A 19,719-nucleotide genomic window follows, 5' to 3' on the forward strand; every position below is an offset into this window, starting at 1 on the left:
GTCCATCTCATTATCGCCTTTGTGTATGTTGTCAGGCACGTTTCAGATTTGTGTCTTTTCGTTTTACCCTTCACATTAGACCAGAAATTTTTGGCTCTCTATGCGTCTCGCTTTCTTTTCGACGGAGGTTTCCGTTTCTTACGAAGATGGCAGATAACTTTATAATCCATTTGATCAGTGGTTTAACAGTTTTATTTCTGTATAATGTTTCATCTTCTTCTACCGTCAACCTGACATTTGCTGCGTTTGTATTTACTCTGAAGTGTCCTGTGATGCCCGCCAGCAGATTACACAGTGGTTTAGAATTCATATTCGGTTCTTTGAATTTGCCGCTACAGGAACATTCTTTTAATTTGCCGCTGTAGTAGCATTTGGTACGTTGATCAGTCTTTATTTCGTTGGTTGCATGATTTCTTCCTTGTCGCTGATGGAATGTACACTGGAGCTCCTTGATATTTTTACAATTATTTTTTAGATGGTCGCGCTATCCACAGTGGGAGCATGTAGGTTTGTTTCCCTTATAGTACTTTGCAATTTGCACATATTCGTGGCAGTTACAGCGTTTGGTGACTGCAACGTAGTTATTCACAGTTGTTGATCGAAATCCAGTGTATATTCTTTTCGGTGTAACCGAATGTGCTCTGATTTTTGGATTTCCCTCCAGCAGATAATTTGCTGTAAGTTCTCTCGTGGTCCTGTTTTGAAACTGACTGTTGTTTCTTCTAAGAAATGTTATATGTCGTTCCGTCCAAGTTCTGTTCGTATAATGACTCAATTCTCTTTCTGAGGACGTCAAACACTGTTTCGGCCTACGCTTCCTAAATGGCTCGCATACCATTTCTTTTTTCAGCTACGAAATTTGTTTTACATTCCTGATGTCCTCTTCTATTTCTGTTTTCATTTATAACTACATTGTGTGCTGTCTTCATTTTCTATATTATTTTCTCTCTTCGGATCAATTAGCTCTGTCAGATGCGTGTGTATTCCCTTTGCACCTTTCTTGTCATTGGATTTAATGAATAGTGTGCTTCCTTGCGTGGCCTGTGTTACCTCAATCTCTGATTTAGTGGCCACCGTCTGAACAAGTGGAGCAATGGCTTCCATAATAGTGGACGAACGGATCGTCTTGTATTTGTTTTCTTCCCTAGGCCTGGCATTTTTTTCTGGTTGGTTTATACATCCAGTCAATTTTGCGTGCTATACTGCCTAATAAGTGTAACCATTTTGGTTACGCGGAATTCCTCATCAGTATACCATATTATGTCCTCGAGGTCGTCTGACTACAATTTCAAACACAGATAATGACTTAGGCAATTGCATCCAGTCTGAGTGACTACACAACCTACGCAAGGCGAATTGGGAATTTTTAAAGGCAGAATTTAAAATACAACCACTGCAGGGTATCTGCTACTGAATTACTAGAGCAGAATTTGAAGAACAGTGTTGTGTTCCCATTTGTCCAGGAGACTGGCAATATTGAAGTTAAAGAAGAAGAAAGTAGCAGAACCTGATAAAATCCTGGCAGAATAGCAACTGCTAGTGGGCCAAATTGAGCCATATATAACAGTGTTATTAAGCGAACGTCGGTCGGGTGCAGAGAATTTGAATCTCGAATAGCAGTACACTAAAAAAAAAAAAGAGAGAGAGAGAGAGAGAGAGAGAGAGGTAAGACAAAGACTCAAGAGAACCGAAATCTTCCATGGTGATTTGTTTGGTAAATTCTGCATCCAAAGTAAAGGAGAGGGTTCGGTGCCGCCGCCTGAGTGGCCACAGACAGTTAGTGGGTAGTGGGCTTGGGCCCACTGCAACCGGTTTCGGGAAATGGAAATCTACCGAGGATGCGATAAATCATGCAGTGAATATTGTGAACACCTCACTCGACAAGTATCTTACAGGCATAATGACTGATATAGCTGTGGCGTTCGATAGTTTGTGGCGGCCTACCCTTTTAAAAAGACTCAGATGGACTGTCCCAGGTCTCTCTACAACAGTTGACGAGATTACTGCACAAACTTGCAGGTGCAATTAGAATGTCCTGGTAAGAAAATTGTGAAAGTCATTGCAAAAGGCCGGGCGGAGTGTCCGTGCGGTTCTAGGCGCTACAGTCTGGATCCGAGCGACCGCTACGGTCGCAGGTTCGAATCCTGCCGCGGGCATGCATGTGTGTGATGTCCTTAGGTTAGATAGGTTTAAGTAGTTCTAAGTTCTAGGGGACTGATGATCTCAGTTGTTAAGTTCCATAGTGCTCAGAGAGCTTAGTTATTACTGACATATTTGAAATTGTGTTAAAATATTATGTGCTATATTCATGCCAGTTCATGTGCAACAGATTAAAATAAAGTAGAAAATAAAAAATAAAATATTAAATTATCAGCGAGGAATTGTGCAAGCTGGTGGTGGCTCCATAATGGTGTGGGCTGTACTTAAATGGAACATACTGGGTCCTCTGGCCTAACTGAACCGATCATTGAATGGAAATGGTTATGTTCGGCTACGTGGAGACCATTTGCAGCCATTTATAGTTTTCCCAAACAATGATGGTATTTTTATGGATGACAGTGCGCCACACCACCGGGCCACAGTTGTTTGCGATTGGTTTGAAGAACATTCTGGACAATCCGAGCGAATGATTTGGGTACCCAGATCGCCCGACATGAGTCTCAACGAATATTTATGGGACATAATAGAGAGGCAAGTTCGTGCACATCCTGCACCACCAACACATCACTGTTATGGACGGCTGTAGAGGCAGCGTGGCTTAATATTTGTGCAGGGGCCTTCCAACGACTTGTTGAGTCCATGCCACATCGAGTTACGGCATTACGCCGGGCAAAAGGAGGTCCGACACTATATTAGGAGGTATCCCTCGACTATTGTCACCCCAGTAGTGTAATGATGCTGCATCTCCCTATCACTGTATGGCTACTCATACTCTACATCTACATCTACATCTACACTGATACTCCGCAAGCCACCCAACGGTGTGTGGCGGAGGGTACTTTACGTGCCACTGTCATTACCTCCCTTTCCTGTTCCAGTCGCGTATGGTTCGCGGGAAGAACGACTGTCTGAAAGCCTCCGTGCGCGCTCTAATCTCTCTAATTTTACATTCGTGATCTCCTCGGGAGGTATAAGTAGGGGAAGCAATATATTCAATACCTCATCCAGAAACGCACCCTCTCGAAACCTGGCGAGCAAGCTACACCGCGATGCAGAGCGCCTCTCTTGCAGAGTCTGCCACTTGAGTTTATTAAACATCTCCGTAACGCTATCACGGTTACCAAATAACCCGGTGACGAAACGCGCCGCTCTTCTTTGGATCTTCTCTATCTCCTCCGTCAACCCGACCTGGTACGGATCCCACACTGATGAGCAATACTCAAGTATAGGTCGAACGAGTGTTTTGTAAGCCACCTCCTTTGTTGATGGACTACATTTTCTAAGCACTCTCCCAATGAATCTCAACCTGGTACCCGCCTTACCAACAATTAATTTTATATGATCATTCCACTTCAAATCGTTCCGTACGCATACTCCCAGATATTTTACAGAAGTAACTGCTACCAGTGTTTGTTCCGCTATCATATAATCATACAATAAAGGATCCTTCTTTCTATGTATTCGCAATACATTACATTTGTCTATGTTAAGGGTCAGTTGCCACTCCCTGCACCAAGTGCCTATCCGCTGCAGATCTTCCTGTATTTCGCTACAATTTTCTAATGCAGCAACTTCTCTGTATACTACAGCATCATCCGCGAAAAGCCGCATGGAACTTCCGACACTATCTACTAAGTCATTTATATATATTGTGAAAAGCAATGGTCCCATAACACTCCCCTGTGGCACGCCAGAGGTTACTTTAACGTCTGTAGACGTCTCTCCATTGATAACAACATGCTGTGTTCTGTTTGCTAAAAACTCTTCAATCCAGCCACACATCTGGTCTGATATTCCGTAGGCTCTTACTTTGTTTATCAGGCGACAGTGCGGAACTGTATCGAACGCCTTCCGGAAGTCAAGAAAAATAGCATCTACCTGGGAGCCTGTATCTAATATTTTCTGGGTCTCATGAACAAATAAGGCGAGTTGGGTCTCACACGATCGCTGTTTCCGGAATCCATGTTGATTCCTACATAGTAGATTCTGGGTTTCCAGAAATGACATGATACGCGAGCAAAAAACATGTTCTAAAATTCTACAAGAGATCGACGTAAGAGATATAGGTCTATAGTTTTGCGCATCTGCTCGACGACCCTTCTTGAAGACTGGGACTATCTGTGCTCTTTTCCAATCATTTGGAACCCTCCGTTCCTCTAGAGACTTGCGGTACACGGCTGTTAGAAGGGGGGCAAGTTCTTTCGCGTACTCCTGTTTTAGCCCTGCCTGGTTCTTGCTACTCTATACATCTCATTCGTAGCGTACTACTCACCTCCTCTTCCTTCTGATCTGCTCTGTTACTATGCCTGGAACGTCATGTTCCCAGAGTTTTATTCTCTCAGTTCATAATTTCCACACGTTATACCGCCTATCCCCGACATCATCTGATCCTGAAGACATGCTTCCATTGCTTTGGCTCTAATTGTATTCTTCAGAGGTGGATGGAAGAAGAGAGGTGTCTCTCCTCATACAGGGTGTATTATAATTAATGGCGTAAACGCATACAGTTGAAAGTACACGACACTAGAAGCAAAAAATGCAAAATGCATACCTTAAGAGCTACGAGCAATTTTTCATCCTCTGTGAAGCAAATCTTTTCTACTGTAAGCTCTTTCCTTTCCATATTTTGGGAAGTGATAATATGGACCAAAACAAGAAAAAAAATTTCCAGTAAACATGTGATCTAAAACGCATATCTTAAGAGCTATGGTACTTTGAAACACAACTCTTCTAATGAGCAAGTGCTCATAACTTTTAAGGTATGCCTTTTAGAGCACATGTTTACTGGACTTTTTTTCTTGTTTTTGTCTATATTATCACTTCCCATAATACGGAAAGCAAAGAGCTTGCAATAGGAGAGATTTGCTTCACAGTATGGAAGATGAAAACTTGCTCGTAGCTCTTAAGATATGCATTTTGGACCTTATGTTTACAGAGACTTTTTTGCTTCTAGTATCGTCTACTTTCAACTGTATGCGTTTACGCCATTAATTATGATACACCCTGTATAGTTACGCATTGCATCATAAGCCTCTCATTGGCTCCTCATGACGTATAGGTGTCCCTACAAAAGACATTCTCTCTTCTCACACTCTGTGTGTAATGATAATGCCCTTCTTTATAGGCTAATTTCTTGATGGATTGGCGCCTGGGTGTCGGCTATTTCATTGGCTTCATGGCTACGTAGCGATCCTACACCTAGCTTCCTCGTGACAATGCGGCAAAACTTCCAAGACGTCCTTCACTCTCAGTTGCTATTTTCTCACAAGGCTTGGCTTTTTCTTTGTGTACAGTATCCATCATTCCTCGGCCATTGTGTGGCCATCATCTACAGACCGATTACTCGGTGATTTTCGAGGTGTAATGACTCTTCAACGACTAAAGTGCACTTCTATAGACAAAATTAGGCAACGGCCTTGCCGCACTGGATACACCGGTTATAGATCACCAAAGTTAAGCGCTGTCGGGCGTGGTCGGCACTTGGATGGGTGACCATCCAGGCCGCCATGTTCTGTTGCCATTTTTCGGGGTGCACTCAGCCTCGTGATGCCAATTGCGGAGCTACTCGACCGAACAGTACCGGCTTCGGTCAAGAATACCATCATAACGACCGGGAGAGCGGTGTGCTGGCCCCACGCCCCTCCTATCCGCATCTTCAGCTGAGGATGACACGATGGTCGGATGGTCCCGGTAGGCCACTCGTGGCGTGAAGACGGAGTGCTTTATAAAAAAAAATTGCTGCCAAATCATCAACCGTTGAGAAAAAAACATGTTGCTTTGTAGGACGAGTATATAGACAAAATTTAACACCAAGTCTCACGGTCGCAGTTCGATTTTTTTCTCCCCTACTGATGAGCTTGTACGTCGAAGAAGCAGTGATGGAAATAAAACAAAGCTTCAGGAGTGGGATCAGAATTCAAAGGGAGAAAACACCAATGATGAGATTCGCTGATGAGGTTGCTATCCTCAAAAAAAGAGAGTAAGAATTGCAGAGCATACTGAATGTAATGACTGCCTACTGATCAGATAAGATAGAGTGGGGGCAAACCTAAGAACGACAAAAGTAATGTGGGGTAGAAGAATGAGATCAGAGAGAAACGTGAAATAAAAACTTTGGAGAGCGAAGTAGAAGCAAAATAACGTATGACAAACGAAGCAAGAAGCACATAAAATGCAGAATAGCGCCGGCATAGGGACCATTCCAAGCAAAAAGAAGTCTACTAGTATCAAACATCGGCAGTAATTTGTGCAAGAAATTTTTGAGAATGTATGTGCGGAGCACAGCATTGTGTGCATTGTATGCATGGACTGTGGGAAAAACGGAAAACAAAACCACTGAAGCGTTTGAGGTGTGGTGCTATATAAAGATGATGCGGTAAGAAATGAGTAGAGTTTCAGCAGAAGCTGTGAGAAGAGAACATGTGGAATTGACAAGAAGAGGGGACAGGATGATAGGACATGAGTTAACGCATCAGAGAGTAACTACCATGGCACTAAAGAGAACTGCAGAGGGTAAAACCTGCAGGGGAAGACAGAGACTGGGATATGTTCAACAAATAATTGAGAATGTTGCCTGTAAGAGTTACTCTGAGAGGAAGAGGTTGGCACAAGAGAGTGTTCAAAATTGTTCAAATGGCTCTGAGCAGTATGGGAGTCAACTTCTGAGGTCATCAGTCCCTTAGAACTTAGAACTACTTAAACCTAACTAACCTAAGGACATCACACACATCCATGCCCGAGGCAGGATTCGAACCTGCGACCGTAGCGGTCGCGCGGTTCCAGACCATGAGAGTGTCGTGGTGGGCTACATCTAATCAATAAGAAGAATTATAATAAATATTAAAACTTTTTTCTATCGATGGTACGACCAGACAAACTAATAGGGAATTTCATAAATCATACGAGGGTCGTTTCAAAACTTCTACACACCGTTAGATCGAATGGAAGAAAATAATTTATTTTACAGAATACCTTTATAGGCTTTCAGCATAATCTCCACTTTTGGTTCTCAACGTTTTGGCAAGTTTTGTGCTCCGTATAGGGCACACTCATTGTTGAGCTGATGATTTCTCGGGTCAGCTCACTGGAAGCTTCATAAAGTGGACCAAAATGTTTGCCACGGAATTGTTTCTTCAATTTGGGAAACAAATCTGGTGGGATCATATCAGAACTATATGGTGAATGGGGAAGTATTCCCCATCCATATTTGTTGAGCATTTCTCTCAGAGGTAGGGCAATACGCGGTCTTGTATTATCGCGCAAAATGCGGACTCCAGCTGCAAGCACGTCAGGCTTTCTTTGACGAATTTTCCGGTGCAAAATATTGCGCAAAACATCTTGCAGTACACGCCTGCTAAAGACGTCCTCTGGGGCCTCTGTCTGCAGCTATGACCCCATTCATGTCATAAACAAAGATCACCATCAGTTTCACCTTTGATTGTTGGCGGCAGAACGTTTCGGGCATGGAGAGACGGAACTTTCAGATTGTGACGACTGAGCCTTCAGTTTTGGCTCAAAATCTCGTATCTGCTTCTCGTCAAGTGCAACAATCCTTTTCAGAAACTGTTCTCCTTGTGTTCAGTAGCACTGAAGGTTACTGCGATTCTTCAGCAATCTGCTTTCTACGCTTCACTCAGATCAAGCTGAACCTGTCTGGCAGTAACTTTCCTCACTTTTGAATTGTAAGGCGGCAAGCTTTTGCCTCCTTACATAATCAGTTAAAGTAATTTATTTATTAGATAGATTAATTATATCATTTGGGATCGAATGTTGGGGGGAGGGGGGTTATCAGAGTATTAATGTTAGAGATTGATACTGTTTCATACCAACAACTGAAGTATTGCATGCTTTACAAAAGTAATTTTTGCGCTGGCTAGGACAGCGAGAGGAGCTGAGAAAGTGACGGACTTCAGGGTTGGGGGCAAGCTGGGAGCTTTTTCTGAGGGCCGAATGCCATAATTTTACAGCCCGCTGCAAAGTCGTCCTGTGGAGCAGCCTAACGAGGTTTGCCTTCCATCTGGAGGACATGCGAAAGTTAAAATGGGATAATAAAGGTAGCTGCCTAACAAGAATCATCTGCAATTTTTTGAGCCCTGTTGGAATGTGTCTCCTGTCGCCATACAGGCACTCACAGTCGATAATAAAAAATTATTCCCATACAAAATGTATAGCGCTTGTTATTGGCCAAGTTCTTCAAGAGAACTTCGATTTCAATTGTTCTAGAAGCTTCTAGAACATTTTGTGTGAACTGCTCGGAGATTGGCCAGCTGTCTCGTGTCTAGAAAGAGTGACTAAGTTGAGAGTCGACATTAGTGAATCGAGGCTTGCAAATATCAAAGTGGAAAGTGTCGGGGACTCTCTGGTGGGTGTCCAGCTGACATGCATCTCTGGAGAGTGTATAATTTAAGACATTGCTGGCAAAGTGTGCTTCGATCACTCTCAAACTTAGTCTGGGAAGGTGTTGATTGTGCAGAATCGTTTTGTTTCTCTGTGATCAGAGAGAAAAATCGGCGCTTTCCCATGGAGCTATAAGTTTTCCAAATTGTTCACTTGAATGAAGTGTCTGCTCCTGGCAAGAGCACAAGCAGATTGTCTTGGCTTCTGTAGCTGAGTAACTATGAACGTAGAAATTTTTGAATAGAACCACACGCCCTTTGTGCAGTTGAAATCACATCTGTACATCATACTTCACCTCCACAATAACCACAGCCTTCTGCAGATCGGCGTGGTAGATACGCTTTCCACTCAACTATTTATCGTGAGATATGCGCCACACCTTGAAAAATAGGGAACTGTAATGATAAATGTGTTCAGTTCCACTAGATAGTTCACTGAGCTCTCTGTTGTCAGCGCCAGAGACAGTGGAGATTTTTACTAACAAAGAGACTACACAGTACCAACCATTTAAGAGTTCCTGCTGTGAAAATGAGACTGAGGAGTGAATTTTGCGTAGAAGATGGGTCTTGTGACAATCTTAAGTTTAGTCTGACAAGTAGAATTAATTGAGTGTTGTAACTGTGCAGATTCTATTTTTCAATTTTCTTGATTTTTTGTAATAAATGTCTTCATGGGATTCTACTACTCTAATTTAACTAGGATTAGTCTTTACCCCACTGAGCCTGAATAGGTTATTTAAGAACATTAATCAGTTAGGTCAATTACATAATTTTTGTCTGACATCTGAGAGCATTCAATCGTAGCAGGGCTTGTCAGATAGCAACATATTAAAATCACAACCCACTCCAGTTATAATTCTCTAAATAGAAACGACAGACATTCTACCCACTATGAAACTTGCTTTCCCTGTACGTGTAGTGTATTCCGGATACCATGGCAGCAGCTCGTCCAGCGAAGGCATCGGTGGCGGCGGTAGAGGCGGCCAGCGACCTGGGCTACCTAACGCGGCCTCTCCACTGGGCGGCCATCATGCGACACCCGCGCAGCGCCGCCGGCTCTGTTCTACTCTTCCGGCTGCGTACCCTCTTCTTTGCGACCGTCTGCTTCACATTCTTATGCTCTCAGCTCACCGTGATGTGCCGTGAGGGCACCACGGACCTGGATGTCTTCACGCTGACGCTCAGTGTGGCTGACACCACCGCCATCTGGCTCGTCCGCCTGCTACACATCGCTATGTGTGAGCGCGACTTCCACAGGCTCGCTCTTCAGGTCAGTATGGCCAAATCCAGTCATTCTCAAGTACACTGGATAACGGACACCTGTTTGGGAGATATTATCATCCAGCAAACCATATTTACGTTTCTCTTCTTCTCCATATATAACTACACTGCCCTAAAAAAATGAACTTGTCACATTGAGCCCACTCATCAGTATTATATTGCACCCCCTCCAGCATGGATGAAAGCACTGTTCAGTTGAGAAAAGTATCTTAAACCTGTGCTATCCTCTCCTGAGAGAAGCTAGCCAACAACAGTTGTAAGTGGTCCTTCATAATCAGGATACTGGTAGTGGGATGGAATTTACTTCCTAGAAGGTCCCACATATTTTCACTTAGGCCAGATCTGGGGATCTTCATGCCCATGGGATTACCTCAACATCACTCAGGCAGTTCAGCGAGGCACCTGCAGTGTGTAGATGAGCATTACTCTGTTGAAAAATGCCACCACTGTTCTGTCCCATGAGCGCTAAAGTAGGATTATCAATTAAATTCGCCAGCAGGCGTATAATTGAGATGTTATTTTATTTTGATTATCAGTTTCGGCATTCCACTGTGCCAATTTCAGGCCCCATATGCAGCTCTCAAAAGTAAACGACATTATTATACAGTACCGTATAATCCATAGTCAAAATAAAATGACATCTCAATTACATGGCTGTTGGTGAATTTCGTTGATAATTACTTGAACAGCCGGTGTCCCCTGTCCATGATGGATCAACAGAGACGTAAACTAGTTGGGCCACTGTTACATCTGAATGCCCACAAATGTCAGTATTGCATGATTCCGTCAGCTGGCATAATGGAGACTCACAATCAGGACACTTCAGACTTGTCAGGCGCTGATAACGCTGTCTCATATGAGTGCAGTTTACAGTGATCACTCATGTGTTCATACCTCTTTTATACTCTACCAGGTATATACTCCACGAGGCCTGGAAACAACACTAAACACAAGCACCGCTAATACCCTCTGGTTTTATTTGTCATGGAGAATTGCACCTCTCATCATTTATATACCAGCGGATGGTGTGTATCTGTAGGAAGTTACCTTGACATGCGAATATGTCTTGTGTATGTTTCCTGATTTCACTAGGAAGTATGTATATAAAAAAATCACCGTATGTTTTGCTCTCCCAGTTGCACGCTAAAAACCTCAACTTCTTCCAACATTGCCAGAATGTGTCCTTTAGATTTATGTAGCTCTCCCAAATGCATATCAATGATACCAGCAGAGTGCTTACATGTTAACAAAAACTGTTTTCTTATTGTGCATTGAAGTGTGCTGTTTCATACTTATTTCAAACGTCTTGCACATTTGGTAAACAGCAGTTATTTGCAATACTATTTATTGTAAAATAATAAAGGCCTACATAAACTTGCAACGAATATCTAGCAATAGTTAATACATATGTTTCACAAATGCAACCGAGAACCGTATATTGAATGGCTAGAATTCTACGGAACCACGTTATATCGGGATGTGCTCTAAGCAAGAGCAACAAATGTATATGAATTCCTAAGGGACCAAATTGCTGAGGTCGTCGGTTCCTAGACTTACACCCTACTTAAACTAACTTACGGTAAGGACGACACACACACCCACGACCGAGGGAGGACTCGAACCTTCGGCGGGAGGGGCAGTGCAATTCGTGACACGGCGCCTCTAACCGCCCAGACACTACGCGCGGCTAAGGAAGAGCATTAGGACATACAATGTTCGCAACATACACTATTGGCCATTAAAATTGCTACGCCAAGAAGAAATGCAATTGGTAAACGGGTATTCATTGGACAAATATATTATACTAGAACTGACATGTGATTACATTTTCATGCAATTTGGGTGCATAGATCCTGAGAAATCAGTACCCAGAACAACCACCTCTGGCCGTAATAACGGCCGTGATACGCCTGGCCATTAGTCAAACAGAGCTTGGATGGCGTGTACAGGTACAGCTGCCCATGCAGCTTCAACACGATACCACAGTTCATCAAGAGTACTGACCGTATTGCGACGAGCCAGTTGCTCGGCCACCATTGACCAGACGTTTTCAATTGGTGAGAGATCTGGAGAATCCAGAAAGGATCGTACAGGACCTGCAACATGCGGTCGTGCATTATCCCGCTGAAATGTAGGGTTTCGCAGGGATCGAATGAAGGGTAGAGCCACGGCTCCTAACACATCTGAAATTCTGAAATGTAACGTCCATTGTTCAAAGTGCCGTCAATGCGAACAAGAGGAGAGCCAGGCGTGTAATCAATGGCACCACATACCATCACGTCGGGTGATGCGCCAGTATGACGATGACGAATACAGGCTTCCAATGTGCCTTCACCGCGATGCCTCCAAACACGGATGCGTCCATCATGATGCTGTAAACAGAACCTGGATTCATCCGAAAAAATGACGTTTTGCCATTCGTGCACCCAGGTTCGTCGTTGAGTACACCATAGCAGGCGCTCCTGTTTGTGATGCAGCGTCGAGGGTAACCACAGCCATGGTCTCCGAGCTGATAGTCCATGCTGCTGCAAACGTCGTCGAACTGTTCGTGCAGATGATTGTTGTCTTGCAAACGTCCCCATCTGTTGACTCAGGGATCGAGACGTGGCTGCACGATCCGTTACAGCCATGCGGATAAGATGCCTGTCATCTCGACTGCTAGTGACACGAGGGCGTTGGGATCCAACACGGCGTTCCGTATTACCCTCCTGAACCAACCGATTCCATATTCTGCTAACAGTCATTGGATCTCGACCAACGCCAGCAGCAATGTCGCGATACGACAAACCGCAATTGCGATAGGCTACAATCCGACCTTTATCAAAGTCGGAAACTTGATGGTACGCATTTCTGCTTCTTACACGAGGCATCACAACAACGTTTCACCAGGCAACGCCGGTCAACTGCCGTTTGTGTATGAGAAACCGGTTGGAAACTTTCCTCATGTCAGCTCGTTGTAGGTGTCGCCACCGGCGCCAACCTTGTGTGAATGCTCTGAAAAGCTAAATATCACAGCATCTTCCTCCTGTCGGTTAAATTTCGCGCCTGTAGCACGTCATCTTCGTGGTGTAGCAATTTTAATGGCCAGTAGTGTACATATCTCATTTATATCAGAATCAGGAGCACTATACGATGGTTCACTGACGATGCTGTTGTGTGCAGGAAAGTATCGTCATTGAAATAGAGTAAGGAATTTCAGAGAGCTCTGACAACAGTTTCACTTGGTGTAATTAGTGACATTTCTCTATAGATGTGGAGAAATGTCTGGCAGTGCAAGTAACAAAGAGAAAATACCTGACAGTTTTCAACATTATGGGTTAACGTTCCGAGCAAGGCACATCATATGACGATTTGGGGCTATACTGAGCTGTGATATGAAATGGGACTATTATGTAAAATCAGTATTAGGCAAGGCGAATAGAGGTCTTAGTTTTGTTGGATGGATTCTCGGAAAGTACAGTTCATCTGTAAACGAAATAGCACACAAGACGCTAGCGTGAATAATTCTAGGGTCTCGTTTCCGTGCTCGGAGTCCTTATCTCGTAGGTAGACAAGAGACATCGAACTCCGATAGCAGCGGATCGGTATAGCGCATGCGAAAGTGGAACAGAAATGCTCGTTGGTCTTAAATGGGACACCTTAGAAGAAAAAGTAGCCTAATGTCATGAACCCGCGTTGGGTAAACTGAAGAAATTAGCAACCATTATGCGACCATTATACTGTATACCCCGCGTAGGAATCATGAGAATACTGTAAGAGAGATAAGGGCGTGTACAGTCAAGAGAAGTATACTAGTATCAAACAAAAGTCTTAGTTTGAGGAAGATTTTTTTGAGAATGTACATTTGGGGCACAGCATTCTATGGTAGTGAGACGTGGACTTTGGGAAAACAGGAACAAAATAGAATCGAAGTATTTGATATATGGTGCTACAGGTGAATGTTGAAAATTAAGTGGGCTGATAAGATGAGGAGTAAGAAGATTCTCCACAATATTTTGAAAACAGGGACAAGAAGAAGGGACAAGATTATAGAACAACCGCTAAGACATCAGAGAATGACGAACATGGTACAAGAGGCAGTTGTGGAGGGAAAGAGACATTTGAATATCCAGCAAATAATTGAGGATTAAGTTACAAACGCTACTCTGAGATTAGAAAGTTGGCACAGGAGGGGAACTCTTGGTAGGCCGCATCAAACCCTTCAGAAGACTGATGACTAAAAAAATAAAATAAAAAAGACAGACGCATAGTGCAGTCTTTTTTCCTCGGTCAAACGGCAATGGAACTATAGATAATATTGGTACTAAGTAAGCTTCTCCACGGTGGCTTGTGAAGTATGTACGCAGATGTAGATAGTCCATATAACGTTTATGTCAGGAGTGGGCTCTAATCTTACATTAATTAGCTGCAAGCGGAAGGACTTGAGGCCAACGGCCTTGCCGCGGTAATAACATCGGTTCTCGTCAGATCAGCGAAGTTAAATGCTGTTAGGCTGGGTTAACATATGTATGAGTGAGCATCCGGTCTGCCGAGCGCTGTTGGCAAGCGGGCTACATTCAGCCCTTGTGAGGCAAACTGAGGAGGGTGGTGTCCTGACCACATGCCCCTCCATATCTGCATCCAGTGACCTCTGTGGGCTGAGGATGACACGGTGATCGGTCGGTCGCTTTGGGCCTTCATTGCCTGTTCGGGCGGAGTTTCGTTTTTTAAACGGATGGAAATGATTCGAAGAGAAGCTAACAGTTTACATTAATGATGAAATATTTTATTTCATTAATAATGAAACATTTATTTTTCATTTTATAACCATCACTCATGAACACCATTCCGTTACACAACAATAAACAAGGAGTTACTTTTGTGAAGTGCTTTTCAGCTTTTTCAGTTTCGCTGTGTCCTGTTTGTAATCCAGCTGGTAACTGCAAAGTGTAGTTTACGCATGTTCATTTAAATGTTCAGCAGTTAGTTCAGATCATTACCTTGAGCGTTGAGTACTGTGATTCATACTCATCGAGATCAGTCTCATGGCATACCCTTCTGATACTGCGCATGTTTTTTCTGGGGCCTTCTTTCATACTTCAGTAGTTGAACCATTCCATTTCGGTCCTTTTAGTCTTTCGTCCTGTCGAAGGGCCACTATTTCAAATCAACAGCTGCCGAATCATTTATAACTGGAACGGGGCAGCCATCCGCCAGTATCAACAGGAAACCCATTTTCCACTAATTAAAATAACAGATTAGAACTGACGACGTGTTTTGATATTTAAGTGCAGGTATTTGACAATTAGAGGGACTTCTTGAGTATAACAATACTCAAAATATTTCAACGCTAAATATGCTTTGTGAAAAATACTATCGCCTGGTAAGAAATGATGATTTGTGTGTTGGCATTTAAAAGCCCCACAAACCTTTTTTTTAAATTGTTTTTTACCTGACATAGACGGGTTACAATGGGTAGCATTCCCGAAAGGCAGTGAATTTTGTTATTGAAACACGTTCCATGGCTTATTGAATGTCAGAATCACGGGAAGTACCCTTCTATACAATCAGATCCGAGAGCTTTCATGCAACGTCATTTAATAAATATCTTACAGATAGAGCAAGCTGCGGTTGGTATTTGATACCTGTTGAGTCGTGGAAGTCAGGGACTCAGTTTTGAACTCTAAATTCTATTTTTTTTTTTTTAGAACTTACAGTGTCCCTTTTGATAAATGAAACTCTTTTCTCTGCCTCGTGATGACTGGGTGTTGTGTGATGTCCTTAGGTTAGTTAGGTTTAAGTAGTTCTACGTTCTAGGGGACTGATGACCATAGATGTTAAGTCCCATAGTGCTCAGAGCCATTTGAACCAAATGAAACTCGACTCTCCATTATACGTCTGTCATAGGCATTTGGCAGAAATTTTTTGCAGTTTCTTATTAACAAGGATCAGAGTCCAAACAGAAACAACTTGTGCAGTGGTAGAGCACTTGCCCGCGAAAGGCAAAGGTCCCGAGTTCGAGTCTCGGTCGGGCACACGGTTTTAATCTGCCAGGAAGTTTCATATTTTGAAACAATTGACACAATCAGATCAAATAAAGAAGGGAGTGCGCTACAGACAGTGCTCCGAGGATCGATCTGAGAAAAGCCCCTACAGCTGCGTAAGCGGTGAGACAGGCAGCCAAGAGTTACGCTCACTTAACAGGATGGAAACTCAAACTAGGGACAGCTTAAAAGTTGACCAGCACACTCGCAAAATCTGCCTAAGATGCAATAACCAATACCGCGATAAATAACAGTTATCATCTTCAAATGACAAGCATTTAATTACACAAGTTGACTGCACCAAATCCTAGTACGCAGACAGAGTTAAGATCAAACTATCTATTCAAAATCTGATTAAATGGATATGGAACCACAAAAGACAATTCCACAAACAACTCAGGCAATGCTAAAACAGTCACTATACAGCAACAAGACGAATTGCCCGTAGACATGAACGCTAAGAACACAGAAACGGTCGGACGACCAGATACACGTCGTCCACTGAGGCGACTGACCGAACGACCAACCATCGGTCTTTGCCAATAAAGTCAGGCAAGGGAAACGTCGGACTATAAAACCGCCAACTGACAGCTTGATGGCTTGAGGTCAATTCAACGGAAGGACACACACACAAGTGAAAGTTGCACTACTCGAATATAACGATCCATTCAACCTAAACCCGCTGAATCCGGACCACGACGTGGTCGTGCACTCTCGCGACCACATCCTTTGTTGTGTACATAGATCCGCGTAGTCAGCGCGTACACAACTTTCCCACTAGAGTGCGCCCGCTAAGCACAACAGCGCAGGCGCAGCGCTCGTCCGTCTCCGCACTACGAGATGGCGCTGTGTTAGAGACGGACCAAATTCTGCTTACGCCGATCCACGTATTAATATGTAACGCAGCCAATGAGATTGCTGCTAACGTAGAACCTTTTCTCCTCGCGGATCACACTCGCGCAGTGATACCTGAACGCGCGAGGTATTACAACGAGTGTACAGACCTCCGATCAGTCAGTCTGCATTAGTCTATTGTCAAGTTTCAGTCTGCGCGTAATAAGATTATCATATTCTTGTACATAGCCATGAAGATAAATCAGTAGACACTTTGTCAAGTATCAGAGATTTGTGAGAATAAGATTACCGTACAAAGACAAAAGCAACTTCAGGCTGTTAATTGTAAACAGCATCTAGAATCAAATTACGTAATATCGATCATTTTTATTATTTTAATAAATGTGTGTGAAAAATTAATTAAGTTCTGTTTAAAGTTGGTCACCGTCAATTTGCTACTCTAAGCGTGCAAGTGACATTTCTATCGCCTGATCTAACGGCAGAAGATAAACACGCCACGATAAGACCACGAGACATATTGCTGACACTCGCCTACTTCGCCTACTACAAAGCGAGCAAACGTAGTCGCACCAGTGAATGCACTAAGGAAACGAGAGGTCACAATCCGAATACACGACGCCAACCTGTCAACGGCACAAACGCGAGCTGGAACACGGGTCAGCTGAAGAGTGAACATTCTACGATGTCCCACAACAAATTCCAAATCTTTCAGCAGAAATTGGCCGAGAAAAAAGACATATGTTACTTTACTTATTGAACGCCTGTCATGAAACGGATTCCTCTCACCAGTCCGTCCTTCTCTATTCTCTTCTTCATAATTGCGCTTCTTAGACTACACACAACTGTTAGGACACCAGCAATAATTACATTTTTATACAACCGTGAAAAACAACAGGTAAGTTACTATGCGAGTGGCTGTCTGACAACTACTAACTGCCGTGTACAGCTTCATTGAAGAGAGAAGAAGGTTGCATGGACACAGCGTTGCCAAGTCTAGTAGAACCGCACTGGAGTGAGGCATGTGTGTTGTGTTGTGGTCATCAGCACCAATTGAGTAGTGTTGTAGGAAGCCGTTATCAGTCTTATTTGAGAAGCCATTAAATTTACAGTCTCCAGAAGGTTTCTCAGTCAGTGGCTTACGTTGTGCGTTGGGTCTTACAGGTGGGCCAGGACTTCGCAGAATTCCTGAGTCCAGAGGACGTGCCGGTGCTGCTCACTCAGGGCCGCAATGTCCGCCGCTTCACGCTGACCTACATCTCGCTCGGCGTGCTCGTAACCACTTACTGGCTGTTCACTCCCGTCAGCCCGGAGGGCCTGCCCTTCTTCCTGGCACTGCCCTACGACGCGTCGACGCCCTTGGGCTTTGCCGTCTCTTGGGTCTACTGCACGGTGGGAACGGTGCACGTCGTGGTGATGACCATGGTGTTAGACTCCTTCAACGTCAGCCTCATCAATCAGCTACGGATGCAACTAGCATTGCTCAACAACAAAATTGTCAGTCTCCCAAGAGAGAACTCCTCTATACCCATGGACTCATTACAGACTACTGGCTACTGGGACCTTCACTGTCGACTGGAGAAGTGCGTCCTACACCATCAAGCCATTATTAGGTAAGCGTTTAAGCATTACTCCACAATAGTACGAGCACTTGCAAGTTTTGGGCGCTTATTCGCATGCGTATTGGGGGAAAGACAAGATGTATTGAGCATCTGTCTACAAGTTCAGTCACACATATAATCAGTGTTAAATTTCAGCGAAGTGAGCGCGTTTCGTCATTGTATTACGTCATGTATTGCTTTTTGTGGGGAACTCATTACAAAGAAATGACAGAATCAGGGAAAGAAAAAATATTTTCACTTTACTCAAGCTAAAAATTATACCTGACATTATGCACTGTGACTGGGAACTATAGGTATGAGCATGAGGAAGTTTTGTACAGGGTCTCTCAAATCTTTTGGAAGAGGTGATAGTGGGTCCACAGTCGATTATATTGATATAGGGAAGGAATGGTCGGAAACTCATCTTTACTATGTTACAGACTTACACAGTGTACACCGCATAACAAATACATAGCTCATAGTAGTCGTTCCAAGTGACGACCGCCAGTCTCAATACATATATTGCAATGGCGCATGCAGTCCTGCTGCACTCCCGGAAAGGTTCTGGGTGTTTGTTTTTCGTTGGAACAGGCGGCAAGTGATAAAAAGCCTACATCCCTGGCCACCAAACAGACTTACTTTACACTGCTTAGCTCGTAGTACATGTGTCATGTGACAACTTCATGTCCTGCATCAGCTCATAACGTATGTCTCTCGCACACAACTATCCCTGGTGTCAGTTGTCCATTGCCTCAGACACCTAGTGATGTGATCATGTTGACATGTGTTGCTGTGTACAGTGCATGGGACGTAGTCAAAGATGGAACGTTACTTTTCCCAAGAATTGGCAGACAGACATTTAATGTACGCTATGCCAGGATGTGCTGCACATAAAGTAGCACAGATGTGTAGAGAACGCTTTACCAACAGGTGTCATCCTAATTGGAAGACGTTTATCTCCATGGATACCAGCCTGCAAGTGATGGTGTCGTTCACACCACAGAGAGCTCGCCAAGGATCCTGCCAAAGACACATCCAAACAGTGGACTTTGAGAAGATGGTGTTGTATCATGTAGCCGACCACCCACCATCAACTTGCCCATGAAACACACATTTCGAAGTATACTATGTGGAGAGTACTGGTGGGACAGGCATTACATCTCCATCAAAATGAACATGCCAAGTATTGGGACCATCAGATTTTAAGCACCATGTTCATTTCTTTCAATGGATAATGCAGTGCAATGATGAATTCCCCAACTTCATACAGTCAGTATTTTTCATGGATGAGGCATTATTTACTGCTGATGGTGTTTTCATCACCCACTACAGCTATGTCTGGAGTGAGGATAATGACCAGGCCACCTAAATCAGCAATGAGTATCTATATGCATATGGATGGGGATT

At 43.6% G+C, this 19,719-nt stretch overlaps 1 protein-coding gene across 1 annotated transcript in view; it reads left to right on the forward strand.

Moving 5' to 3' along the window:
• LOC126416985 (uncharacterized) overlaps window positions 1–18,328 on the forward strand; it is a 40,447-nt gene extending 22,119 nt beyond the window's left edge. The window contains exons 2-3 of the mRNA XM_050084869.1: window positions 9,475–9,825; window positions 17,876–18,328. Of these exons, the coding sequence (XP_049940826.1) occupies window positions 9,490–9,825; window positions 17,876–18,328 (789 nt within the window). The 5' untranslated portion in view covers window positions 9,475–9,489. The remainder of the gene's footprint in view (window positions 1–9,474; window positions 9,826–17,875) is intronic.
• Window positions 18,329–19,719: the final 1,391 nt, after the last annotated feature.

The sequence above is a fragment of the Schistocerca serialis genome, chromosome 8, assembly GCF_023864345.2.
Source record: "Schistocerca serialis cubense isolate TAMUIC-IGC-003099 chromosome 8, iqSchSeri2.2, whole genome shotgun sequence".
Taxonomy (NCBI): Eukaryota; Metazoa; Arthropoda; class Insecta; order Orthoptera; family Acrididae; genus Schistocerca; species Schistocerca serialis.